The sequence below is a fragment of the Netta rufina genome (assembly GCF_964035555.1).
Source record: "Netta rufina genome assembly, chromosome: 5".
NCBI classification, from domain to species: Eukaryota; Metazoa; Chordata; class Aves; order Anseriformes; family Anatidae; genus Netta; species Netta rufina.
Genome location: NC_140128.1, coordinates 57,036,803 through 57,064,532, shown reverse-complemented (window position 1 = coordinate 57,064,532; position 27,730 = coordinate 57,036,803). Strand labels below are relative to the sequence as shown.

The 27,730-nt window shown below is 43.3% G+C and overlaps 1 protein-coding gene across 1 annotated transcript in view; it reads left to right on the top strand.

Annotated features, from left to right (window-relative positions):
* Positions 1-2,404: 2,404 nt before the first annotated feature.
* The window catches only part of JAG2 (jagged canonical Notch ligand 2), a gene marked incomplete at its 5' end in the record, with an annotated part of 68,133 nt that continues 42,807 nt past the window's right edge, over positions 2,405-27,730 (top strand). The window contains 3 exons of the mRNA XM_084288406.1: positions 2,405-2,767; positions 2,993-3,316; positions 26,911-26,965. Of these exons, the coding sequence (XP_084144532.1) occupies positions 2,405-2,767; positions 2,993-3,316; positions 26,911-26,965 (742 nt within the window). The remainder of the gene's footprint in view (positions 2,768-2,992; positions 3,317-26,910; positions 26,966-27,730) is intronic.

The window sequence follows — 27,730 nt, the reverse complement described above, 5'->3', positions numbered from 1 at the left end:
CTCCTGATCTGGCAGCTGGCCTCATCTACGAGCTCAAAGTTCTCATATTAAGAAATGTTTTTGCTGCATTTCCTTAAAACCATCGCTATCTGTGCATAACTGTAATGAAAAAGCTTTGTATACCTGCTGAAGTACACGGTACTCAAGACATAACGATAACCCCAGCAGAGAGCTAAGGAGTTCAGGCTGAAAATGGGGCTGCAGCAGCAAGGAGGATGAAATGAATGTTTCCCTAAGCAGAAAGAGTGCCTGGAAATCGCTGCACCCTCCTCTCTGCTCCTCTGAAGTCAGGTTCTTGCAAGAGAAAAAATAAATAATAAAAAATGGCAGCGCAGTTTTTGAGAACCATAGAATATTTACAAAGGCACAACCAAAGGACAAAAAGACCATGCAGTGTGCTCGAGGTAACAAAGAAATTCTGTGATATAGCAGGTAACCGAGCTTGGCTCCGTAGAGCCTGAGCATATGCTCTAACTCCTGGATCATCTTTCTTCTGTATTACATTTGCTTAGCTTGGTGATAAAAATATGTCTTCCTCCAGAGGCATATTGACCGCATAATGCTGAACGCAGATTATGAGGTTTTATGTTTGTTTATGATGATACATGCAAACAAAATACCTGTCTTGCAAAATATTTTGGCTGCCATCCATCGCAAAATAATCATTAGGCAGAAAGCGAATCTAAGAAACTCCTTCCCTTCAGCCACCAGAAAAAGTAATTAAAACTAAATAGCATTTGCCTGTCCATTTGCAAGCCAGTAAACGGTGCAGCTGGGCATGGTAAGGGCCCAGCAGAGTTTCTGATTAGCAAAACGAAGCAACTTTAACATATCCCATCAAACCAGCACGCTGGCCCTCCCTCAGCTCCCCTTGCCCTCTTCCAAAGGTGGTTATCCCAGAGGTGATCTTAACCAAAAAAATGCTTGAACGCAGTTGTGTTGGGAGGCACAGTTTCAAAGAGAGGACACACAAAATAATTAGAAGCAATGTTTGCCGCTCCACTTCAGAGAGCTCCTGTTTGAGTTCAGGAGGGATAAGAGGGAAAGTAGAGGATGCTTCCCGGAGAGCAAGCGAGGTGAGTAAGGACGGCCGGGGGGTAGGCTCAGGACAGGGGGGTGATAGGAAACTGCAGCAGCTTGTGGCGAGCGGAGACGTGGGTGGGAAAGGAGACGCAGGTCCGTAGGTGGGGAAGCAGGAAAGCAAGGGGAGCGGGGCGGACAAGAGGATTTCGGTGAGCGGCTAGCCAGCTGGCACACACATAGCAGCTGCTGCTGTGTCAGCCTAGGAGAGTAGCTGCAGCTGCACGCTGGCCATGAATAGCAGAGGAGCAGCGTGCCGGCTGGCTGCTGGAGGGACGGGGGGCAGCCGGGGCGCTGAAAAGGCAGGGGGAGGCTCCGTGAAAGGTTTTCCGCGCAGGGGAACATGACAGCCCTTTGATTTCTGAGCTGTTTGTTCTCCGATTGTCCGCCCCAGTGGATGATCGGTGCTAAGGAGTTGGAACAGGGAGAGGGGGGGAGGGAGAGGAACAGAAGAAAAACCCGAGGTCCTAAATGGGGATCTGGGCTTTGATAGCGTATCCATAGCATGCAGTTGTCTGGATGTATAGCTTTCATAGTTGTCAGCAGGGATCAAAATCACAGGGTGCTTAAACTAAAGGAGAAATCTCTGCTCGCTTACTCTCCTAGCTGCTCGAGCCACCACTGGAGGAGGAGGAGGACATGATCCCACCACTTGGCCATCTGCTCTGCGTACTGCACATGTCACAGGGGGCTCTACAAGTGCTCCTGCACACCCTTTGGGTTTCTACACGAGCGCGGGCACATGCACCCCTCCACAGCTGTGGGTGCAGGCACCACATGTGCTCCTCCGTGGCTGTGCCTGCTCCTCCGTGCAGCCACAGGTGCTCCCACCCCATGCACTCCTCCACAGCTGTAGGCAATCCCACCCCATGAGCTCCTCCACCACGGCACCCCCATGCACCAAGCGCTCCTACACATGGCTGTGGGCACGCAGCATCCCACGGGTGACCCCGCATCGTGCATACCCCTACATCGTGCTCCCACCCCGATCACCCATTGCACACACCTCCTCGCTGCCTGCGTGTGCACGCTCCCACAGGGCTGGGGGTGCACATACCCTATGCATACCCCCCTATAACTGCATATACCCCACAAGCGACCCCCCCATGACTACACACGCCCCCCGTGGGTGCGCACACACGCGTGCAGCCCCCGCTGGCGGCGGGGCAGAGCACGGCGCTATAGGGCACAGCGTTATAGGGAGGGGCGGCTGCCCCCCACCGCCCTTTAAGAGCCGCCCGGGGAGCGGCGCTGGCCCCACCCGCCGGCCGCGGGGCCGGGCCCGTCCCCCTCATTAATATGAAGGCGGCGGCCGCGGCGGCGAATGGGTAATGAAGCTGTCACTCCGGCACCTACTTGTTGGGTGTCCGCGGAGCCGAGGCGCACAGAGGGCGAGCGGAGCAGCGGCGGCAGAAGAAGAAGAAGACGAGGAGGAGGAGGCAGCGGAGCGCTCCGGGCGGCCCCGCCGGCAGCCCATGCCCTGCGCCCCCCGGCGCGCTGCGGGCGGCTCCCCCGCCGCCCATGCCGCGAGCGGCCGCCGGTCCGGGTGCGGGTCCGGCTCCGTGGCCGGTGGGCTCGGCGGGCTCCTCTGAGGCGGCCCCGCGGAGCTGCAGGCATGGGGGGCGCCGGCCGCCGGCCCCCGGCCCCTGCTCTCGGCCTGGCGCTGCTCCTCGCCGCCTGCCTGCAGGTACGGGGGTGCTGGGGAGGGGTGGGGGGGGTGTTTGGGCTCCGCGCCCCCTTCTCGTCCTGCTGCGCGGTGCTGCTCGCAGAGCTGTTGCACCCCCTTTTTTTTTTTTTTTTTTTTTTTTTTTATTCCCTTCCCTTCAGGTGCCCGTCTCCCCCCTCCCTTATTTTTTATTTATTTATTTTTAATTATTATTATTATATTTTTTTTTTCGGTTTTTATTTTTAGGTGTCCCGCTGCACGGGCTATTTCGAGCTGCAGCTTAACTCGGTGCGGAATGTAAACGGAGAGTTGCTCAACGGGGAGTGCTGCGACGGCGAGAAGAGCCCCCAGAACCAGGGCTGCGCCCGGGACGAGTGCGACACTTACGTGAAGGTCTGCCTCAAGGAATACCAGGCCAAGATCACCCCCGTCGGACCCTGCAACTACGGATTCGGATCTACCCCCGTGCTCGGTGGAAATATTTTTTATTTGAACGGCAACAAGTACTCCCATCAAGGCAGGACCCCCGAGACGGGCAGGATCGTTATCCCCTTCCAGTTCGCGTGGCCGGTAGGTCGCCGCCTCTCCCCCCTCTGCTTTAATTATTATTAATTTATTTTTTTATTATTATGATTGCTGTGCGGCTCGGGGGCGGCAGGTTGCGGGACGCAACCCGAGGCAGAGAGGGTGGGGAGTAGGCACCGCGTGTCCCGCTTGACGGGATCCCCGAGAAAGCGCGGTGGTGGTGGTGGGGGCGGACAGCACGAAAAAATTAATTAAAAAATAAGATAATCATGGTAACGATCCCGGCGGGTCGGAGCGCGGGGCTGCCCCCGGCAGGGGGCGCCGGAGGGCGGCGCAGGTGGGGGCGCGGGGCGCGTGCCGCGGCTCGCGAAGGGCGCGCGAGCGGCCGCCCCTCCCGGGGCAGTGCTGGTACTGCTGGCACTGCTCCTGCTGGTACTGCGCGCACTGCTGGCACTGCTGCTGCTGGTACTGCGCGCACTGCTGGCACTGCTGCTGCCGCTGCTCGCGGCCGTGCTGCTGGAGCCGCGCCCGCCCCCGCGGCGGCCGTTCGAGCGGGGCTGGGAGGGGCGGGAGGCGCCGCCCCGGGGTGTGTGTGTGGGGGGGGGGGGACACACAGCGGCTGTCCCCTCAGGGATGGGGGCTGGCAGCCGCCGTACGGAGCGCTGGGGAAGGAGGGGAGGGTGAGAGCCACCCCTCTCCTCAGCGCTGAGGGGGGTCCCGGTGCGCTCCCCGCCCGCCATTTCCTCACGGGGCTCAGCCCCCTGCGCCCCCACGCGTGGGCATGGCATGGGGGGACCCCTCAGGTCCTGGCTGTGTGCCCCCCTGCCTCGGGTGTTTAGGGACACCCCCTAGGGCTTGTATGGCAACCCCCCCAGGCTCGTAGGTGGCCCCCGGGGCAGCACAGCTGCTGCCCGTAGCCATTCTGAGCAGGCAGGTGGTGGAGTGCTGAGGTGTGGGGATGGATGGCCAGGTGCCCCAGCTGGGCAGGGAGATAAGTTATCACGGTGATATCAGGGTTATCAGGGTGAGTTATGCTGGCCCTGGTACCCACAGGTTGCATTGAGCACCTGGTGGCTAATAAACGGGATGGCCTGCAGTGATCTGTGGAGGTGGGCAGGCTGCAGAAGCTTTGTTATCTTGGAAATTGCTGCTAGGAACTGTCCGGGTGGGGAAAATGCTCGCTTGTTTCATTTTGGAAAGGAAACCGCTTCACTACAGACACTTAAAACTTGCTGTGCTACCAGGGACCCTCTGTCCTGATGCTCATGCACCTCACATTAACCACCCCATGCAGAGGTTGGGGTTTTGCTCAAATTAGGTGGCGAATAAATTTGCACAAACTATTAATTTCTCTGCACAGATGCTCTGTGTTCTCATTGCCAAGTTGGAGTGTTTTCATTGCCTTTGTTTGTCCAGAGGCCTGTTGAAATAAGAAAGGTTGCTGTTAACAGGTATAGTCAATACCATAAAGAAAACAGGGTGTTTGGAACTCTGCTCTTAAGTTATAAGATCAAAGGGAAAATTAAAATTCTTTCTCCTTTGTTGACCGTGTAATATGGGCTTGGTGAAATCATAAACTCCTCTTTTAAGTAGGAGATTTCAGTAACATTAGCACCTCAAACTTTACATGTTATCTGCACGAGGAAGTAGAGGCAGCTGAAGTCACACTTATAATTTGCTGGTTTCTAGCATTGCTACTTGAAACAGGAGGAGAGTTGGATAATCCTTACAGTGCAGGTCCCTAAGCCCAGCCGTCTTTGTTTTTTACTCTGTTGGAATAAGCACATTCCTACCTTGCAGCTGCCGGATATTGTTGTTCTGTGCTCATCGAGTCCTAAAAAAGGCCTGTTTGACCTCCCTCTTGCAGGTAGATTACCACAGTGTCTCTAGCTTACAATACCATGCCTGCCGTTGTTTCTGGTATTATTGCCCCCAGCGTTTTACAGGAGTTGAAGTCTCTGACTGTTGTTCTGCCGTGTCTTTGCAGCTGTTGCAAACCAGCCTGTAATTTATTTAAACAGTGCCACTGCAGTCTAGTGGGTGGCTGGCTGATTTCTGGAAGGTTTACTGAATACTCTCCCTGCCCACCCTTGATTCTAAAAATAAGCTGTGGAGTAGCTGTACTTTTAAAAGCAGTCCGTGTATCGCGCTCTGCAGAGGCACTTAGGGAAAGAAGTCCATCCTATAGGTTGTAGTTTCTTGAATTGTGGATGTTCAGTCTGATGGGGAATGCAGCATCTTTGTCACAATTGTACATAAGCCATATAGAGTCTGCAAGAAGAGGCTTAACAGTAATGTTAGTTTAACAACTTGCTTTTTTAAAGTAGATGGGGTTCCTGGGTTATATTTCAACTACTGGGGCAATTTCAAAATTATCTCTTTGTACCCAAATGAGACAGCAGTATGGATGTAGTCTTTTCATAGAAGTGTGTTCTTCTCTTGTGAAACAAATTAGCTTTGGTGCACAGTAGCCAAAGGACTTAATGTATTTTTTTCTAATACTGAAGAATCCCGCCCCAGTGAAAAGCAGCATTAGTATATGTGAACTTCTTATGAAACTCGCCTGGGTGGTAGCTCCTTCACTTAAGGATGCTCATATAGTAATGTGCAAATCACTTGAGGGAGGTTTTCTTGATGTCTGTTTGATAGGACATTGTCCTAAACTAACTGTATCTGTAATGCATTGGCTATCTTAAATATCTGTTTTTTGCCTTTTTTTTTTTTCCAATTAAACATGGGAAAAATGTAAAGCATTTTACTTTAAAAGACAAGTGTTTCTTCTGTAAAGCTGCAGTACCAGAGTTCAGTGACTTCTCTGGTTTGATACAGAGAAGGTTATCCAGCTTATTCCTATTTCCTGTCTCTTTTTAATATCATTAGTCTGATCTCTGATTTGCAAGAGGAGCTTGGGATATTGCCAAAAAGTTCTTAAAATTGCTACCTTGGGATACATCATCCACAGAAATCTGGCAGTGGGAGAGGTTGAGGAACAGCTAGAACAATACAGCTGTCGTCTTCACCCACCTACCTCACATTTTTTTCTTTGCCTCCTGCTGTAAAACTTGCAGCTTAATGCTCTTTTGAGATTGTTAACAAACAAATGATGCAATTAAAGTGTGTGTAATTTTAAAAGAAAGAAGACAGAAGGGTTCAAATAGCTTTGAAAAATAAATTCAGATCGCTTACACAGCTTAGGTTCATTATAAAGCATTTTTTATGGCAAGAAATTCAGACACCATTTGTTCGGACACTGCACCTTCAAGTGCTTCCTTTTGACCAAATTAGAAACACCTAACATAGCAGTAGTTATCAGTAACAGGATATTACCAAAATTTAAATTTTGGATAAATAAATGAAATTAGACAGCTCCTGAAGATGATGTTTTAAAGGTGTAGGCATTGTGTTGGGTGCATTATGTGGAACCATTTTTAATACATCTTTTCAAGATGGCATGAAATGGAGTTGTGTGTGTGTGGTTTTTTTCTCCACCCTGTTCGTTCCCTCAGGGAATTCACAGCTTTTCCTGCACCATAAATACTGGTATGGCATTCATTACTTCAGTTAATTAGTCATATAGAAGAATTGTTCTGACTAGTCGTGGATGTTGAAATCATGTACAACGATATGCATAATTATCTCCCCTCAGCCCCCCTGTTCTTGCTAGTCTGGTGTGACTGACAGTCGGTGCACAAGTACTCTGTGCTCTGTCTGAACTCCACAGGTGAACTTCAGAGTTCAGGGACTTGGAGATAAGTATCTGGAAAAAAACAGCAGTTTTATTTCTTCTTGACGCTCAACAGGTGCTTAGTTAAGACCCTTTACCTATCTGAGGAAGGGGTACTGGAGGTTCAGGGGGTCCTCACAACTTGCTCTGGTAACTCTGCCTTCCCTACTGGAATTTAGTTCATTTTTTGTTTTTGTAAGTGCTGATATTAAATTTTTCCTACTTAGAGTGTGATTATTAACACGTAGCTGTACATTTATAAAGCACTGTTAACTTTCAGGTAGTTAAAAATACACGAAAGTGTTTAAATTTAATATCCAGTCTGCATGGATTTCATCCACATGCAGTCCACATGTGAGTCTCATCCAAATGCTTGGAAGTGTTCAGTCTTGAGCTGAAACATAAACTGGAGTACGAACCATTGAATATGTAAAGCTGCTGAAAGGATAACTTGGCTGCAGCAGTAAATGTTGGATTTCTTAGAAAGCAACCGCTCCCCCTCCCCTGCCAAAACCCAAGCAAGAATATTTGACCTTGCAGCTTTTATTGCTTAATGGGTCCAGTGCTCTGTTTGGCATTTTTAGATGGTGTCTACTTGAGTATGATCTTCTGCATCAAGTACTGTCATTCCTAATTTGAAAACTTGTGTATATTTTGGAAGTAGTGAGGCCCTGGGAGGCATTTAGCCTTGAAGCATGTTATCTAGATCCTTGATGCCTGCAGGGAGCTAGGTAGTCTGACTGTAGGAAATGTGCTTGTATGTTTCTGTTTGGCTGGTAGTGTTACACTTGGTCTACCTTCTGTCTTAACAGAGACATCACTACCCAAGATCAGGATCTCGAGGCTTCGTAATGAAAACATCCTGGATTAGGTTACTCCATGCTCCCTGGTAGGGTAGATGTGCACTCTGTCGCCTTGAATGATGACCCATCGTGACAGATGTGCTCAAATTAGGCGGGTTAAAATTAGACCGTTTGCAATTCAGAAAGGTACTTAGATGAAGTTGCACCAAAGAAACGTAACACACTTCATGAAAATGATCAGCATTTCACAAATAAAGTATCAAGTGATACTCAGCAGCCTTTGCCTCTAAATAATTGCTCTTTGCTCTGTTGAAACTTTTTTTTTTTTTTTTTTAATAAGCACATGCAAGCACAGTCCCAAGCAAGAATTGAAGGCAGGGAATAAAAGTGAGAGCATCACCTTGTGCCAAAATGTAAAATCCATCTGGTACAATGATGTGGGATGCAAGTGCATTATAACCCCTCATTAACAGAGGAAGTCAGCATGGAAAAATAATGTAGTAGAAAGCTATATGTATTGACGAATTACATGAATTATTAATGTCTTATTTGCCAGTAGCCTAGCTCTTTTCCTAAATGGAAGTCTGTGCTGATAGCACAAATTTATTTTTTTATATCTACCCCCCTTTTTTTTTTCCCTCCCTGAACTTGCTGCTTGGTTACTCACTGCCAGATTGGCTTGTCGATAGGTTCTGGGACTGCTGTAGTAACTGGCGTGGCAAACTGTTCCTTGTGCTAACAGAAGCACCTGCAGTGCTTGTGTGTGCGAAGCCATTACCTGCCTTGTGTGACCCAGGGACAAATAATGCTGTGGATCAGAAAATGCAGACTTTCTGAATCCATATTTATTTCCTCAGTCTTGAAGCAGGTCAGGGAATCATATGCTTTCAGCTGCTCAGTACTGTATTTGACTTAAGCTTTTTTGATTGGAAATAAAAGTATAATGAGGGGATGATTTATTATATAACAATATGCCTTCAGGTTTGGGCTATGCCAATGCAAAGAGTAGCTTGCAGGTTTTGCAGTGCTCTGTCTTAAATGAAGATATAATTGGGCGGTGTTTTAGAGACTGGCTGTAGCAATGCTGAGTAGTGACAACTCCAGTTGACTTCAATAGCAGCTGCAGGTGTCACCTCTAAAAAAGAATCAGTGCCTTAATGGTGAGCACTTCAGAACCACTCTTTGAAAAAGGGATTTATTATTGGCGTGCTGCGTGTGCCAGCAACTATTTGCAGCTTGCCCAGAATAGAAAGCCTAAAGACTTAAGTTTCATGTAACTATAGAAAATCTGTCTTCTACTTTTAAGCAGAAATGTTCTTTGCACTCTTAATCTTTCATGCATTGATGTTACTGAATCTAGAATTTCTTATGTCTTTGAAATAAATGTGCCCTGGAGGGTGATATTCTGGTAACTGCTTAAGCCTGTATGCCTTAAAGTTCTGGGTTGTTTTTTTTTTTTTTTTTGAATGTCACAGAGATGGCCAGATAGAAAAAAGAACACTTCTATTTATACCCATTGAAAGCTTCCTTAGATAAACACTTGCTTATTTATAAGGAACACTGAGGCTGAATTCAAAACTTGCAGACAAATAACCTTCCCTCCCAGACGCTGAGAGCTGTGCTTAGACACCTCTTGTCAGCTCTCTGATCTTCATTCCGGAAGGTGCTCTGACCAGCCTCTGGGTGAAACGCTGCTCTCCCCAGCACACGGCCCATGTGGGCATTACAGCTTCCACTGAAAATGGAATAGGTGTTAAAGGAGTCAGGATTACCCCTTGCTAGAGGATGCGAGGTGGAGAAGAGGGTGAGGTAGAAACGGTGTGTGTTTCATTCACCACAACATGATGGGGGCTTTATAGCTCTGGCTGTTTGAAGATGTTCCAACTCCTGTTTTCTCAAAAAAAAAAAAAAAAAAAAAAAAAGACTATATGAAAGGTCTGCTATAGACACGAATATTTGTAGCTTTAGTCTTCAGTGATCTGGTTTGTCTTTAACATAAGTGGCTGGGGGTGAAACTGTAGTTAGTGTGTTTATATCAGACTTGTGATATTGGGCCTATTTGAGCTGCAGCCCCATCATATTGTAGACTTTCTGAGAGATCCAGTGAAGTTCAAGGAAATCTGTTGGTTTAGGTGTCGAGAAGCCTTGTTTTGTAAAAACCTAACTTCTGGGTCTGATGCTACTGCCTGTATTCCCTGCACGAGTCCAGCTCAATTTGAGATAATGCTGCTAGAGTTCAGTGGCTGCCAGCACAGCAGCAGTGAAAAATTAAGCTTCTGTCAAACCGTAAATGTGAAACACCTACATTTTCTGGATGTAAAAAGTGCCAAAAATGGTTTAGTGCATTTTTAATGTGTTAGTTATTAATGACTTGCCTCAAAGTCTTTCTTGAATGGGAGGGATTGTGTTAAAGACAGATGTAAGGTGGATGAGTTGTCTCACTTGGTGGTGTCCCTGAAGGCTGGTGGCTCTCTGGCCCCTCTTTTTGAGCAACACCATAGTCACTGCGTAGGTGAGATGAATGCAACTCACCCTCTCTGTGTAGTCTGACTCCTTCACTTGTTTTTCCTCTATGTGATGGTTTGTGCGAGTGTGGGCTCTGAAATACATGCAATGAACATACTTTAGAAACTATTAAGTTCATAAAGCAGCTATAATCACATCATGCACTTAGTCATCTGCAGAAGGTTTAGATTACTCTGTGCCCAGAAGCTTCCCTCCCTTCTCTTCTGAAAACAAGGCTGATGTTTTGTCAACTCTGTGTGGGTCCTATTTGTGTTGCTTTCTGTGGTTCGGGGCTGCTCGGCCTAGAGAGGAGGCTGAGAAGGGCAGGGTGTGCTGCTCTCCTGCTAGCACATCGATTTTCTGTCCTGTGGGCCACTCTGCTTCCAGCTGCTAGTAATCCTCTGAGCTGGAAGAAGCTTGTGAAAAGTGCTTTGAAAGGAGAGGAGCTAGCCCAAAGAGTGAGGGATAAGGGTATACTGACACTGCTTCTGGCCTCTTCATGTTTATCCAGATACTCAAAGGTGGTTGCTGTGGCTCCTGGCAGTAACGCTGCCATTCTCTTCCTCTGCAGCACTCTGATACGCCTTCGTTGGGCTTCATGCCAGAAAGCTGCTCCGGCTCTGGGTCAGTAGGTATCTAAACTTGGTCAGCCTTTGGCTGGAGGTGATCATCAGCAGTGCTGTCATGTTGGTGGCTCTTGTACGGTGTGCTTCGCTGTCATGCGAGTGGCGGGTTGCCGTGTAATCTGAGCACCCCATCACCCTCCCTTGCTGTCCCCAAGGCTGGGGAGTGAACCTGTGTGGATGACTAGGTCCATCTGTGCTAGCTGTGTTGGGCACCTGCTGAACTTCCACCAGTATGGTGCACTGGAGCCACTGCCTTCCTCTGCTGTACACCCAGGGAGAGCTGAAGGAACACACGTGGCTGTAGGGTTTACAGTGGCTCCCTGGTGCATCACCTTGAGCCAGGGAGGAGTGGCTCTTACTGGATCAGTCATGGATGCTTGGTGCCTTTGCTTACTATCTAAGGAAAAATTGTATATAAAACTTTACAAGTAATCTTGAGTGGAAACTATAGTATGTGTGTGGATAAGGAAGAACAATGAAGCTGGTCCAGGACTGAACAGTTAAGTTACTCTTATTTTCCTAGTTATTCAGATTCCTTTGGCTCTGGTAGCTAGAGTTCTGTTCAGTGATGTTTGGAGAAATCCTTTGTATGCAGCACAATAGATGCATTTCTGCGTCTCCAAAGACTTAAATACCACCTCTCTCTGAGAGATAAATGCTCACTATTTACCTGAAATGTGTCTACTGCTGCTTTAGATATTAAACTCTTCTCTTGTAATTATATTCGGGGAATGGTTTATCATTATAAACCACTGCTTGGTAGTTGAGCTACAGCTTGCGCCCATTTACTAAACTTTATCTCCAAGGTGATTTTTGAGAATTGTAGTTAGCTATTACTGCGTATAGAGAGGATGAAAATTGATGTATTTTATCGAATGCTTTTTAACTTAGTATCCAAAACAGCAAATTTTAAATTAAGATTTCCTGGTAACTCTCAGCTGAAAAACATAGCGTGGATTTTATCTGTAGTTCAAATCACTGTGTGCTCCTCAGCAGTAGTTAAAATGCTATATTAGATGGAAGGGGCATGGCATTTGAAGGCTAAATGACAATCTTAGTCTTACTTGATTAGAGCTTGCAGAGGTTGCTAAGGAACAGCCTAATAGTCCTTGAGTAACCAATTATATGCCCCTTGGACAGATGCACAGGTGCTCGTTCTCTGAAGTTTTTTTAAATCTGAGATAAGACTAGAGTATTAGTACATAAACTGCAATCTGTTTACATCCTGCTTCGGGCTTGAAAGTCCTGATTGTATATATCTTGTTCCCAGCAGGATGTCTTCTGATGTTTTTTGTTCAGTACATTATTATTTGATTATTACTACACTTAAATGCTTCTTGCAGTGCTGCTTCTACTTCCAGATGGTCCACTAGTTCTCTAGTCTGTGTGCTTTCTAGTACTCTGAACATACCAGCTTAAGTAAAGAAGCATCTAAAGTTAAAATTGGATAAACTTAACATTTCCAGGTTTTCGATGAGTAGGCAGTATTAATATTGATGCAGTATCATACAATTAGTAGAAAATGCTAGCTTTTGGTACTCCTGAAGCACTACATGCAAATTGTAATGAAATACTGGATGAGCTGGCTGTTAACTTAAAACACAAAGTGTAATCATTTTGGTCTTTTTTTTTCTGAGTATGTGTAATTCTGTTTATAATTCTGTAAAGTTGAAATGTCTTATCTTAAAACAGCCTACATTTTAAAAGTTAAAAGTCCTAGCTGCTAGCTGGAGAACTTAAATTCTAATTACAGAGCTTGTTGATGCTTGGAAGGCTTGACTGGCATGTGCTTTAGGCAGGCAGTAAGTTAAATACATAAGAAGCTTAATTATTGATGTATTCTAATAAAGACTGAAGTAGAAGTTAACAGTGTGCAATTTTGGGTACCATTTGCTGTTCTTTCCAATGGCTAAAGACAATTTGAATAGTACCGTTTTGGTAACCTGTGCTACTGCTTTAGAGATTTCAGTGGCAGTTCCATGCTGTTGCACCTTGCACAAAGACTTTGTTGTTGTTGTGGTTTTGATAGTTCTAATTTTTTTTATGTTTAAAAACAATGTGATTTTCCTTATCATATGTCATGGAGTTTACTGTAACTGGCTGCATGCAATCAGCAAAGTCTCCAAATCAGACCATGTTCGCTTGGGCTGCTAAGACCAAGCATAGCCATCTACAAGCCTCTGCTAGTGACTCTTGTTCTACACAAGAAGTGGATACCATCTCTTCTGTTTATAAGTTGTTGTTTAAACCATATATTTACAATTAGGCCCAAAGTGTTGTAGTGTTGTATTTAAGACCTTTGAACTGAATATTGTTTCCCTGGTTGATCCACAGAGACCAGCAATTTCTCTTTCGCTTCCCCACTTTCTAATAAGTAGAGAAACTGTAATGTTCAGACTTGCATGCTGAATGTTGGCTTTCAGTGACTTAGTGCTCCTCAGGTGTGTTCTGATGTCACCACAGCTTAATGACAAACTTCAGGGTTGTGTAGCTTTTAGTTACTTAACATCTCCTCTTGCTTTCCAAGATAAAAGGTAAAATGGTTGCTCAAATGTAGCTGGTGGCAGCTCTTAAGAGGTAATTCCCAGAATTCAAATACCTCTTTTTCCTAAGTACACAGCACTTAGGAAAAAGTACACAGGACTTACATAGCTGTGGACTGTTGGAATATTACTGTCACCAGGCTTTAAGAGAAGAACATGATGGTGAATATCAGTAGCTGTTCATATCTGCTCCCAGATTGCTGCAACTGGAAGGTAAATAAAATAAGCTTTAACTGGCAGGAGACTGTCTGACTTGTGGCAGCCTGCTATCAGCGATAGTATGTATGTCCCCAAGACCTTGGGATGGACTTTCAAGACATGGAAGTCTGCAAAACTTTGGCTTGCCAAGGGATTTGGACAGAACGGCAGAGGAACTGGTGACAAGTGAAACTGCTAAAGAAGCTGAGAATTATTCATTTGTATGCATTCTTGAGTTAGGAATCCTGGTTTGGACTAGCAAAATAAACTTAATATTATATTTAAATAGTTCTTTTAATTTTGATTGTCTTTATGTTGCCTTGTTCTTTTCTCTGTGGATATTCGTCCTTACGAAGAAAGCTGTAACATTGCTACCCCAGAGAAGTAATTAGGGGTCAACAATGAAATGAATTTGAGGACTTGCTGAGATGATCTCCCTTTCATAGCTTCCAGATCTGTGTTGGGGAGGGGAGAAGGAAAAAAATGGGGAAGCACTCTTAATTAACAAGTGCCTGCTTTCATGAGTTCCATGTGCTCAAAGCTCTCCTTCCAAAGGACTGCCAATTTGTGTTTTTGGTGATCTGTAATAACAAAGCTATATCAAATCTACTCCACTATACCTTAACTTGAAAAATATGATAAGATATTGGAGTTCTGGTGCTTTTTTGTTAGTGGGGTTGATGGACTTCAGGATGCTATATATTCAAATAAGTACCTTGAATTGTAGACTTACTATACTGTTGTATGCTCTATCTATCTGCTGCTGTAAGCAGATGTTTTTTAATAGTATCTAAATACAGCATAGTGTGGTTGGTGCCGAGAGTGTGATTAAGATTTACTGTAGCTACAAAATAGTGTTCATAAGATTCAGTGCTGCTACTGGAATGTGAATCAAGCGTTTGTTTCAGGAACATGTTTATAAACTAGACACTAGTGTTCCTGTGCATGCATAACTACATGTGCGTGTCTGAGTGAAGAATCCCTGTTTAATCCTTCCTTCAAATCCTGTGGGTTGATCTCTGAAAGAATTTGTGCCCTCTTGTAGTGGGAACTCTTACTTGTCTGGTCAGACTACTTTCATATGGAGAACAGTGGGATATGGATAGAGCTTCGGTTATGTATGCAGTGTCCTGGTGCAAATAATTGAGAAGGATGTAAGGCAAGGTGAGCAGCTACCTATGGTGTTGAAATCAAGGTGTTTCATGTTCTCAGCCAGCTTTCTTAGCATGCATAGAAATTCAAATGTGAGCTGGTGTTCAGTTTGAGGCTGAAATGAAGGAAAGCACAAGCATGTTATGCCGTCTGCCAGAATTCCTGAAACTGTCAGTGAGGAACTCTACAATCAAATGGAAGTTCAAAGTGACCTGATGTATTGCTATGTCAGCTACACAATAAGACCTGGATGTTTCTTCCTTTCAGTGAAGAGGCCTATGGCTAGATCTGAACTCAGAGCAAATACTGTTGGAGGACAATCATGCATCTTGTTTGGAGTTGTATGAATGCTTGGTCAGTCACTTGTTGCCATCACTGGGGGCCAGCTAAGCCTTTGTCCATGTGTCTTTCAAACGTGGCTGGTACTGCACAGCTAGCTCTAGAATTAATAGGATTTGGTTGGGTAAGATTGGTAGGAGTTGAAGAGAACTTTTTTTTAAAAAAAAAAAAAAAAAAAAAAACGGTGCCCTAATCTCTGTGCTCCCTTAGGAACGGAGCAGAGGTTGAGCATGGGCCTCTCCTCTTCCTAGGGCAAGACATCCTGTCTCATTAGCTTGAATTGGTTTTGTGGGCACTTGCCTTTTCATAAATGAAGAAGACTGCAGTGCTACCAGCAGCTAATGTTATTTAAAAGGGTTAAGATTAAAATACTCTTTATTCCTAGGAACTTTGCATACGTAGAACTTGGGGGCATATCTATCTTTCCTGTATTTGCCTACCTTCTTAGTATGTGTATTTGCAATACAAAAGAGTGCATGCAGGTGTTCTGTGTTTAGAACAATAATTAAAGTATGTTATTACATAGTTAGTTTAATTCCCTCTTGACTTCAAGTTGAAATTGTAATGATGTATGGCTTGAAGTGCCCAGAGGACACTAATATCCATGCCACATGGAGTGCAGAGGGGAGGGGAAGAGCAGTATTAATTACTAGTTCATCTCTTGAATTCTAAATATTAGCATAAAACAAGGCTTGCACCAGCCATTAATGGGTCTTCATAGTTGATGCATACACTTCAAAAGAGACAATCTAGGTACGTTTTCATTAATGCAACAAGAAAGTGTACATATAATGGGGCTTAATTTATCTTGGACTTCTTCCAGAACTTTAAGGAAGGAGTAGGTCATGGATACTTGGTTAATATCAAGTTTGCCACCTTCAAAGGTGGTAGTGAGGCTGAAAGCCTCAACTTAAATCTAATAAAATGCTGTTAAGAGGATACCTGACTGCAGTGTGTTGTGTTTGCGCACGTCTCTTTCTAAAAGGCTTTTTTCTCCATTCTCTAATTTCATCAATACTTCCTTCTGTTCTTTGCTATTGGATTAACTCAGTGAATTTCTGGAAACTCCCAGTGCTGGCTTTGGCTGTGGTACAGAGGGCTATATCTTAATAGCTGTGACGTTTGAAAGTATTTAAAAAATAGTTTTTACATAAAAGGCAAATGTATATTGGAACATAGTCCTGTGCCCCTATTTCTAAAACAGTGTTTTCTGCCAAGTCAAAGACTTATTTTTTTTGTCCACTAAATTCAGGTACTAGTGGAGAACCATTTGCTGTGAAACATTCTCTTTGGTGTATAATTTCTGATTTAAACTGTTTCTAATCTCAATTGAAAATAAACACCTTGTGTTCTCCTTAAGTAGGATGGAAGGGAAGGCTATGGCTTGAGGTTCTAGCAGGTTTGCTGGGTTGATTCCCAGTGGAGTACGTTTCATTTTCCTTGTGTTTTTTTTTCCTGCTCTCTAGAGCATCACAAAGACATGAAATCTGGGGAGTTTACACTGGGCTCTCTTGTTTGAGAGGCAGGTGCCAATGCAAATTGTGCACATATATTGGTTGACTTTTAATCAGATTCCCCAAAGGTTAAGTGTGTTAAGTAAATTAACTGGCAGAATGGCAGTAGTAAGGGTGGCTAGTGCCTCTGCTGAGCCCTGGTATGCAGTTACTGGTTGCATTAGCTCCTTCGTGCCCTGTGCTCATCATTGTTTCAACAGATCATCAGAATTAAAGCTAAACAACAGTGGGATGGTTTTAATACTACATTGTTTTGAGGAGAATTTTACTTTGTACATGTGCTTCTTGGTAGTGTAGATTGTGCTTCCACAGCTGCTATTCACAAGCAAAGCTTTGCAGTGCTATGGCATCTGCAGAAGAGAGAACAATTGGGAGAAATTGTCTCTTTTTGAGACTTGTTTTTTCCCATCCCCGAAGCTTTTTGTTGGACACAAGTCCACTCTCCAGTGGGTCTTAGGATCACCTCTTTGGAGGTGATAATAGATGAAAGCAAAAAATCTGTTAAGCTTTTGTTGCAGATTGGAAAGCGTGTGGTGGGGCGGGCTTCCTTCATGTGGAAGAAAAGCAGTTTTACTGAGCTACTGAATGGTGTTGAGTTCTGGAAGTCTCTGGAGACTTTCTGTGGGTACTGATCAAAATATTGTTGTTCAGGGTATTTTTTCATTACTGGGCAGTGTGCAAAGGTTTAAATCAAATTGTGAAATAAGATCTCTACAGGTAAGGCTCTGACAGGCCTGGGATGCCCTAATTCCTACTTCCCCACCCTCTGTTCTGCTTGACTTATGTGTTTCCTCAGGTCACTGAAAATTTTCTTACTTTTGGCTCAAGTTATGGCTCTGAAGTCCCAGCCTTGGACTGAGCTTACAGTGACTGATGCTGCTGGGGCAGGTCCAGAGGGCCTTGCAGATGCATCAGAGGGAACCACCTCGTTAGGGAAACTTCTGCAGCAGGTCTCTGACTTTCTTTTCCTTTCCAGCTTTAAAGTTCTAATTCTTTAGTTAGCTGGTATTTCTAGACTGTCACAGGTGCTTTTGCCTTCACAGCTCTCTTGCCAGTCATGTGAACTTAATCTTCACCCTTTCTTCTGTGCCCATACCTCAAATACAGGTGGTGGTTTTGAGGGCAGTGTTATTGCTTAGAGTGGTTGTTGAGAGACTGGTAGGCCCAGCTTGTAATGTAGGTGGCACTTGCTGCTTCAGTCACTGTGGAGTTAGTGACTAGAAATGGCACAAGCCTTTGCCTGTGTTACATGGAAACCAGGAGGGAATTGTTTCTGACCGGGGCAAATACAATACTTGAAGTTTGAAGATTGATTGCCTAATTATTGAAGGTATGCTTCTGCGTGAAGGTTTTTGTGTTTCTCACTGTGGCATTCCCCCAGAAATATCCTGGGTCTTCCATAGTTAAAACAGGGTTTTTATCCTATATGTTGACAGTTTTATGTCAAAAACTGCTATGAAGTCAGTAAGCTTAGTATTTCACTTGACACTTGTCAATTGTCAGCTAGCTAATAAGTGCTTGTTTCGTTTGTGCATTTCTTTTACCTTGTGTTGGATGATAGTATGTTCTGCTTTGTACCACCCAGGCTGCACTTAATTGTTCTTAAAAGACTATCTAGATTACTTTTTTCCCCAGGAAAAGTTTCCCAGATATTGCTATCTCCCTGTTAGTAGCTGTAGCTCAGCGCATCATTTTTTCTGAGTAGCATTTCAGTGTATGTTGCAACATGTCATACAGCTTGTTACGGATGTGCTGTGTACATGGTTTGACTTCTGGAATAGTCCTAATTTGATGTGGCATTTCAGTATTGCAGAAAGGAGAATCTTGATTAGATTTTTTAATTACTACCTCTCAGATGTTATAGCTTTCAAAGAGGAGTTTTGAGGTGTAATTGTAAATCTAATTAGAACTGTTTTCTGTTTTTTTTTCCTGTCATTTTTTCCTCAACTGTTCCTTGGTCATGATTTTGATTACCTTAGGATAGACACTGATGACTTAGGCAGGCCTGCACAATTTTACATTGTAAAGGCTTCTTTAATAGTCTCTTGCTTTAATGTCAGCCATCAGAAAAAGTGGAATACTTGTTTTGGAACAACACATCTACTGGTTGAAACTAGATTTCAGGGAATGTAAGCAAATACTTATGTAAGATAAGGACAGTGCAAAGATATATAAAATTTTCTTTAAATTCTATTAAGCCTTTTTTTTTTTTTTTCCAAACAGGAATCGTTGACTAGTCGTGACTGGTCTCTCTGAAGTGCTTGTGGCAGTTTCTCCTTTGACCCACAAAGCTTACACCTGCTTCATCCCTAGGCAACCTATGTAATGTTGCCAGGCTTTGCATGAAGTGCCATCTTGTCTCACTTCTCTGTTTCTGAGCATGGCTTATGTTAGTTTAACTGGACCTGCAGGTCTTGTTGTCTCGTCATTGACAAGAAAATAGACAGTCTATTGCTAACCAAATCCTGGGCCTTTTGTAGCAGAAGTCTACAGAGCTACATACTTCAGTCCTCTTTTCTTCCAGGCTGAGGAGTTCTGACTAACACTGTCATTGCTTGCATGGGAGTTACTGATCATTCACCTAAGATTAAATTGTTTTTTCTATGCTTTTTCTATGTTACTCTTGATGCATTTAGTTTTATAAACAAATACAAGGGCTTATATACAGGAGGTGTCTAGAGGTGACACAGGCAGAAGGCACTTGCAGTGAGATAGAAGTGTTTCAGCAAAACCAATCAGTGGGATTGGATTGGCATTAAAAATTAATGTGCATTTTTTTCTGGAAAACCTTGGCAATAGCAAGGTATTGCAGGACCATTTGTGCTTGAGTCGTTAAGTATTCGCTGATTTATTTTTGCTTAATTCTGAAACTATAAGGGAAATAAATGGTTTGGAAGCTAATCATGTGGCATTTGTTCAAATTTAAGTGACTGCAAATGACTGCTTAGATTTCAGAGGTGGAACTTAATCTCTGCTGTACTTCAGGAGACTTGTATATGATGGATTCAGGGAATGAAGGATGGACTAGGGTGGGCATGAATAACAGATAGCAACTCCTGTCCATGCTTTTTATAGCTTCTATTCTGCAAGACTAGCATTACTGCTACACATGCAATAGTAAAAGGCACTGGTTTAGAATAGGAACGGGCTCTTCTAGAACCTCTGCAGTGTCCTGTGAAGGTAAGAGTAGTAGCTAGCAGCTTTTCTTCATGCAAATCTTTGCAGGACTACTGGCTGGACAGATCTCCTGCAGCTTTTCTAAATAAGAAGCTAGTGACTTGCTTCTGGCACTGTAAAAACGAGGTGCATGCTTCCTACTTAGTGGAGGAGAAGGATGCTCTGTATGCAGCAGTTCTCTGGTGGAGGGTGCTATGGAAGTTCAGGGTTTAAGTTCAGTACTAAGGTGATGGGAACAAATACTGTGTCTGAGACTTGTCACAAAGTTAAATCAGCTGAGATGTTCTTTGAGTTTCTGCCAAAGGTACTAAGTTACCAGAACCTTGTAGGTTTTTCTGGTAGTTTTTCTGCACAGATGAACAATTTGCTGTCCTGTGATATATCAAGACTGTCTCTGAGGTTGTGTTCTGCCACTGCAGCAGGATCCAAGTACCTCCAAACCTTCACTTGAAGATTTTTCTATAGACGTATCATCTGGTAACGTACATCATGATCTGGTAGTTTGATATACTTGGGAGAGAAGCACGCTATTCTTCTGTTTCACAAAGCCCTGTGTGCTGCCAAATAGATGTTATAATATCCCTTTGAGTTCCTCCTTGAAGTTGTTTATATCTTTGCATTCATATAGATGCATACAGCTGGTTGGTGGTAGGATTCTTCCACCCAGTTGCTGGGTAATTTTCTTTAGCTGAAGGTGGTGAGTCCCTACCTGGGTGTTAAGTATTAACTCTGAGACCATTTCTAACTTACTCATTTCTAACTTACTGTTGTTGTTTTTATTTGTGCTCCTTTTCCAATGAAATGTCTTAATAGTCTAGACATCTTGATTTCTCCCTGCCACCCCCATATGCACACACACGTGTACACACCCCTCCAGTTTTGACTTTGCTGGTTTGGGGGAGGAGAGGAATGAGGTGTTTAAGCACATGTAGGTGGAGATGTCAGGCTGTTAACCATGGCAGAAAATACACCCCCTCTCACCCTTCCCCACCTCCCCACATTTTGCAGACTTCCTAAAGACTGTGAGGTGGGGCAACCCATAAACTGCTCCCCTCAAAGAGCAGTCAGGCTCCAAAGCTTGTAAACATCATCCTGCTTTTGTGACTTGGCCAAGAGGAGTATAACTTCAGTAATTGCTCTCAAATAGGAGGCTTAAAGTTGCTCAACTGCTTCTGTTCTGTGCTGCCCATGTTTGCAGTACTCCAGCCCAGCCTTCCGCGCAACGCTCCTGACAAAATGGGATTGTTTGGCCCTGGTTTCCAAAGGGAAGGCTTTTGTTTAGGACTCACCATGCCAATGGTACTTCTCAAATGAAAAATGAGGGCTTATAGGAGGGGTGCTTTTATAATTTTACATGCTGGAATAGCTTTTGCTTGCAGCAGACAAGTTCTTGCATGCAAGCAGGGCTGAAATTTCCTTGAAGTTTTGAAAAGCAGCCCCTTCTGCCTTCCCTCTCCCTCCCCTCAGAAACACAACCTGGGTGAGTGAGGAACACCTGCTCCTTCTGTAGAGGTCTTCATAATGTCAAGATCAACCTGCATTCTTGTTCTGTCTGTCTGCCCTTAAACCTGTGGCAGAGATATCAGCCTTGGACCTTCACTGAAGCGTTCTTCACTTCTTCCTTCCTCTGCAGCTCTGGCTTGTGCATGAGGAAGTTGTAAAGACTTGCAGAGCTCCTGGGGAAGGAAATGGAACATGTGTGCCTTTAAGTCAGCTTTTTCCAGGCAAGCAGGCTGCTTGGAGGAGGGGGACAGGCTCTTGAAAGAGCAGGGAGAAAAAGAAGAAGAAAAAAATCCCTGGACCTCTATTTGCCTTGTTTTTCTAGGAGTTAAGAAAAGAATCTGAGAGTTGGCTGTGCTGATTGACGTTAGGGACTTGGTTGCAAGAGATATGGGTGATGACTTAACTAATGGTCTAACTTTTTTAACTTCTGGAGTGAGTAGAGATATGAGGCTGTTGCTTGATCTATTTTTGCATTAAATCTGTTAAGTTGTTTGTTCTTGAGTGAGGCTTGAACGGAAAAGGCCCTGACTGGTGATGAGATCCTGTGTTCACAGTGTAGTACTCAGCAGAATGGGATGGTAGTGTGGGCCCTGGGTTTGTTTAGGAGCTGTGCTTTTTTCTAATCTGTAGCAGCTTTCTGGCTTCTTCTGGGGTTTTTGCCTATCTGTAGAAACTCCAGTCAACATGCACCTATTAGAAAATTTCAGGTGAAACTGAGGAATCATTCTTAGAATAAATATTTTAATACACAATAGCTTCTTGTAAAAATCAATGCAGAAAATGACAAATACTCATTTTCAGCTCAACCATAACATTTTCTAAGCATTTTGTGAGTTTTGGGGAGGTTTTGTGTTGTAGAATATAAATTCTGTACCCAACTAGAAAGTGCAGTCAGGAGGTTGGTCATCCTACCTGGGATTAAAAATCTGACAAGGCTGTTTTTCCAAAAACACCTTTTGAGTGTTGATTTGCAGAAGTCAAGGTAATAGTAATAGTTCATGAAAAGACACTGCCAAACCAATATTACAGGTCTTGTCCCCCCCCCTCCCAGAGAGGAGGTCGTTGGGATAGTAACGGGAGTGTTTTGTTTAGTGTAAGCAGTGGAATAATGCTTTGAAGTTGTTTTTTGTCAACACTGGTCCTAGGAAAAACACAACTGAAGCAGCATTGCCAAGATGGTTAAACAGGCTTAAGTTGTATCTTTCCCAACAGGTTAGCATATCTGTTTAGGTATCTCCTGTGAAACGGTTCTTCTGCTAAGCTGTGATTTTTCTGCAGAACTGTGCTGATGTTCTTCTCTGAGCAGTAGCCTTTAGTATGTTGTGGTTTCTGGTAAGCACAAATGCTGTATTGCCTTTAATTAAAGGAGGTGAACTGCTTTCAGTGCAGTATGTGCTCTCCCCTCGCCTTCCCCACCCCCCTCCAATCTGTGCCATGGCCACTTCTAAAGTATTAGCAAAATATTTAGAAGATACTAGTTGAACAAATGAACAAATGCTACTTCTTATAAAGTTTTTTCATATGTAAGAACAGACTGGAATGTGCATGTCCTGTTAGTGAGGTGTTAGTCATAAGCTTCAAGTCTGAGTAGTGTGCAAGTCACAAAATAAGCTGGTGTGGTGGTATGTGTGTATATAATATACCCATGAAATGCTATAAAATATGAGTTTGGGGCATTCTTAGGATGCTCACTAGTAAACAAGCTTTTTGATTAATTTGTGAAGGAACGCAAACACCTGTATAATTAGGTAAGTTCTCCACACAGTCTTTAACTTTTAAGCTAGTATGTTTCTAATGATACTCTGAAGAGCTTGATGATGTCAGGTATTTAGATTAAGTATGGGTAGACCTTCCACTCTGGAGAAGAGCTAATTAATGCAAATTCTTTCACTGGTTTCTGAAAGCACAATTTGAAAGGAAAGTTGGCTTGTGCTACAGGAAAGGTGTTTGCATCTTGTGCTGACTGACCATCCACTAGGTAGAGATATGCCTAATGCAAGCCAATGGTAGAGCTCTTATAAACTGAGTATGTCTATTTAAGCTGAAAGTACTATTTGGCACTTATATCCATTAGCCTTAATCAGCCTGTAGCTCTTACTTTGGCAGTCAGGTAGGGTTACAGCATGGATGAGTATGTGGGTATTAGTTTTCAGTAATGGTTTTGATAGTTGAGCTGTAATTGGAAAGCTCTCGGTGCAGCATATAATGAAGGTAGTAACATGGATGCATCTTTATGCTTTTGGTGCTTTTAAAACAAAGTGGAAAATTTGAAAGAATTAAAGCAGATCTAATGTGAGACTTGATGCTTTAGTGGGGAAGAGGAGGTTTTTTGAACTGGAAGGTTAGGGATCTGTTTCCTGTGTTGAGGGGCCATAAACTGGAATATGACCACTCATCACCCTATGGCAGAGGAGTTCCTTAAAGCTACTGCCTAGCAGGATGTGAGGAAGGCATCACAAGTTGGGTTGGTCTATTAGAGGGAGAGCAGCCCTTTAATCAGCTTCTTTTCTGGATCTGTTCTTAGGTCTGTCAGGCCCTTCTGGAAGTGTGTAAGTGTGAGCATCACAGAAAGCAGGAAGTTGCACAAGTGAGCTGTCAGAGCTGACATGGGTTTTTCAAGTAAATGAGCATTCGTCTATCAGTTCCATTTACTGTGACTTGAATAACATCTCTAGCTTGTAGTCACGCTTGTAAGACCTCCTAAAACATTGCACTCCATGTGTTTGTCCATGTGTAAATGGCCACCTGATGCCATTTTGAGCTTTTGAGCCCAGAGGTAGATGTGAGGAAAGCAGGGACATGGGGTGCCAGTAAGCAAAAGGGTTTAATGTTCTGAGTCTCTATTGCATGTGCTCCCTTTAGGCTTTTTGTAGATGGCTGTATAGCTCTTGATTGCCCTTAGTTAGGAGGGGAAAAGCAAATGATTGAATTTGGCCTGTTGGACCCGTGGCTTGCAGGGTGCTGTCCATGTCCTGCCAGGCAGCAGCACAGGCTCTGGGGTCTGGTTGTGTGGCCAGAAACCCCATTCTTCTGCATGTTAGAAGAAGGGTTGTGGGTTAGTCATAACTCCTTTGTAATGTAGTATGTTTCTATAAGGTGTTGCAGGAATGCTTTCAGCTCTAGAGTGTATGCTAGCTTGTTTGGTCAGATTTGCCACCGGAGCTATAGGGCTCCTGATTTTAAGCATCTTTTAATCAGTAGGATGCCCATTGATTCACACCTTTCAGTGCATGCATGTTGAAACAGTGTGCTGCGTGCAGCTCCCTTTCCCACAAAAACTTCCTAGCATCCTAGGTAGAGATCCAGATCTGCTTTCAAGTGGAACAATGGGAAGGCATAGCTGACCAAGACTATAGTGTGTTGCTGCCTTAGCCTGTGTGGGCAGTTAGATGCAATGGCTAATTTGCAGTAGGAAAGACCAGCCCTTAGATAAATAAGTGGACATCTGGAAGCACTTGAGCACTGTTTTGTACTTCTGATAGAAATCAGTGGAGCACAAGAAAAATGAGGGATGGGTTACAAAATCAGTTGTTAAAAGCAGGGGAAGTGGGTAAAGAACTTGGTATCATGCAGCCACTTGCAGAATTCTGCCTAGGTTATACTTATTTCATCCCCAAAATAAGCAGACTTAGAACTGCCAAAAAAAACATTAGGGCCACTACTGTACAGTACTTACTTTCTGATATTATTCACTTTACATTTATTTCTCAGGTAACAGTTTACAAGGGTGCCAAGTAGCATTTTCAGACTACAGTAGGATCCTGTCTTGCCTCCCTGAATGTTCAGGTGGGGTTATAAAGTGGGGAGTTGGAGGAAATGCTGCACTACTGTTTGTTTTCCCTAATAAATAATAATAGGGAATTGTGCATATTGTCATCCCTCAAAACTAGTGGCTTCTTATCAATTGATCTTTATCCTTTGAGCCAGAACTGCCTTTGGAAGAGGACAAGAATGCCTCTGTCCAGTGTAGTCACTGCTGAGCTTCCTTGAGTGTAATATAACTATTTAACACTGAAGTTTTATTTTCCTTACATTCCAGTCACGGTAAATCACTTTTTCCTAATGTCTGAAGCTGAAAGTTCAGAAGAAACTTTTTTCCAAAGGCATAGTTTGTGGTTTACATGTATATGTTAATGCAACTAAGTGATAGAATAGGCACCCTATTAAGGACTTCACTGAGTAGACTGGTCCTTTGCTGTAGTCATGAGGGATGTCTAGCAAAGAGCCCTAATAATGCTGCTGCATGGATTTTTTTGGGTTGTAAAATAGGAAGATTTCAGTGTTATAATCAACCTTCCTTGGTGGGAAGTGTGGGTGTGCTAAGCACTTAATGAACTATCACAGTAAAAATGTTCGTCTCTTGATGTAGGAGTCTGAAATAGCTATGAAATATAGATGAATTCTTACATTATCCTCTTCCTAAGAGGGTGTTCTTCATGCCTCAACTGAAAATCCCCAGGTTCATGTGAATTCATAGGTTGTTGTTAGCCTGTGAATTCAGCACACATGAAATTTTGGCTCTGCTGTATTTAATGAGTTTCAGTTTTTTGGTGTGGCTTGCCTCTAAGCACAAAGATGTATATAAGAGGGTTTTAGGATAGTGGTGCAATAACTGTTTTTGTTACTGGTTTTGAATGTATGTGAGAAACTTTATTTTAACTTGGATGGGTTGGAAACTATCAAAGTCAAGGTGTTTGACAGCTGCTTTTGTTAAACTTAAAACAGGTAAACATCACATCTATGCATAAAGCTGTATTTGCATTTTTTCCCCTAAGTAACCTTAGTATTTAAATGTCAACATCTATCCTACATATTTGGTCATAAAACCAAAGGAAACTACTGAAGTCTTGCTTTAGTGAAGTAAAGCTTGTGTTTCTTTTGAAATAGTTTTCAATTTGTCTGAAATGATGCTTTTATTTTTTCCTCTGAGGAAAATCTACTACCAAACATGCTTTCTCTAAAAATCATGTTTCTGCTGTGTCTTTTTCAGGTCCATTCTTCACAGCTCCCCTTTCATGAGAAATAAGCCTAAATTTTTAATGGATGAAGTGTGGATTTTTTTTCCTAGAAAAAAATATATGTTAACTGACTTGTTCTATAGACTTGTATTTGGGGCACTTTCTAAAAAGATGACCCTGATCTTATTTTCAATCTTCATTCACTTGTCTTAAATATCCTATCAATTTCCCAAAGTTCAGGACCCTTCACTTTGTTGAAACCTTTTAGAGCTGCTTCTGAGAAGGATTTCTGTGGCTAAGAAAGCTGAGAAATAAATATAGTGGGAGGAGAAAAATAATAATTCAGTCCTTGGTGTGTGGGGGAAGATGTTGTTGTTTTGCTGTTAGCCTGCTTTGCCCCACAGTTTTTAATGCTGTTATATTTCATGCTTTTGAGAAGATGCCTTCAAGGGCTTTCACATGACAGTAAAGTGGTGAAAATTTAAACTGCTTTCTGTTGGCTTCATTGCAGCAATATCTGCTTATTCCAAATCACTGTTTGTGTGGCCTGTAACAGTGCTTTTTATCTAACTGGTGTCTTCTTTTTTTTCTTTTCAGAGATCGTTCACATTAGTATTAGAAGCATGGGATTGGGATAATGATACAAAAGGTGGTGAGTATTTATGTAAAACTGTCAGGTTTCGCTTACTTTGTGCTGTATGTGCACAGATCGTGTGGGGAGATGGGAGCATGGTATGCTGTTGCAATTAGCCATCCTTCCAAAGCAATGGGAGGATGCAGTCTAAGTAAAGGGTATGTACAAATCCCGGCAGAGAGGGGACTGTATTAGGAATTACCAAAAAAACACTAGTGATAAGAGAGAGAAAGGACCATAGCAAGTGAAGATTGTAATGCATAATCCTTTCAGTTTCAGAAAGTTTAAAAATTATGGTAAGCCATTTTTTTTCCCTTAAGGAAAATGATCTGTGCTGTAGATTTTCACTTTTAAATGCTCCTGTGCTCACCCTTCACTGTCTTCTGTGGTAACTTCCATGATCAGGCAAGCAAATAAAGCATTCTTGCTGCCTGTAAATTAAAAAAGCTGGATATCATTGACAGTATTCCAAGTCATGATGGTATGATTCATTCTCCAGTTGTTTCTTTCCTAGTACTGGAAGTTACCTTGTTTCTTGTCTGTAAATACTAATCCTTGTTATCAGAGCATGGCTATTAATCTGAAGGAAAAGCAAGCTTAGTGTTTAAATACTTCAGAAATAATTTGGAGGTGTTGGTTGCTATGTTGTTGCTGAAGTAGAGCTCTCTGATCTTTGGTAATGTTTTATGAACTTGTCTCTCAAAATAAAAAATGTGTAGCTGCAAGTGCTAAGTGAACATCAAACTTGTTGCTGATAATGGACTATTTAATCTTGTCTGGGAC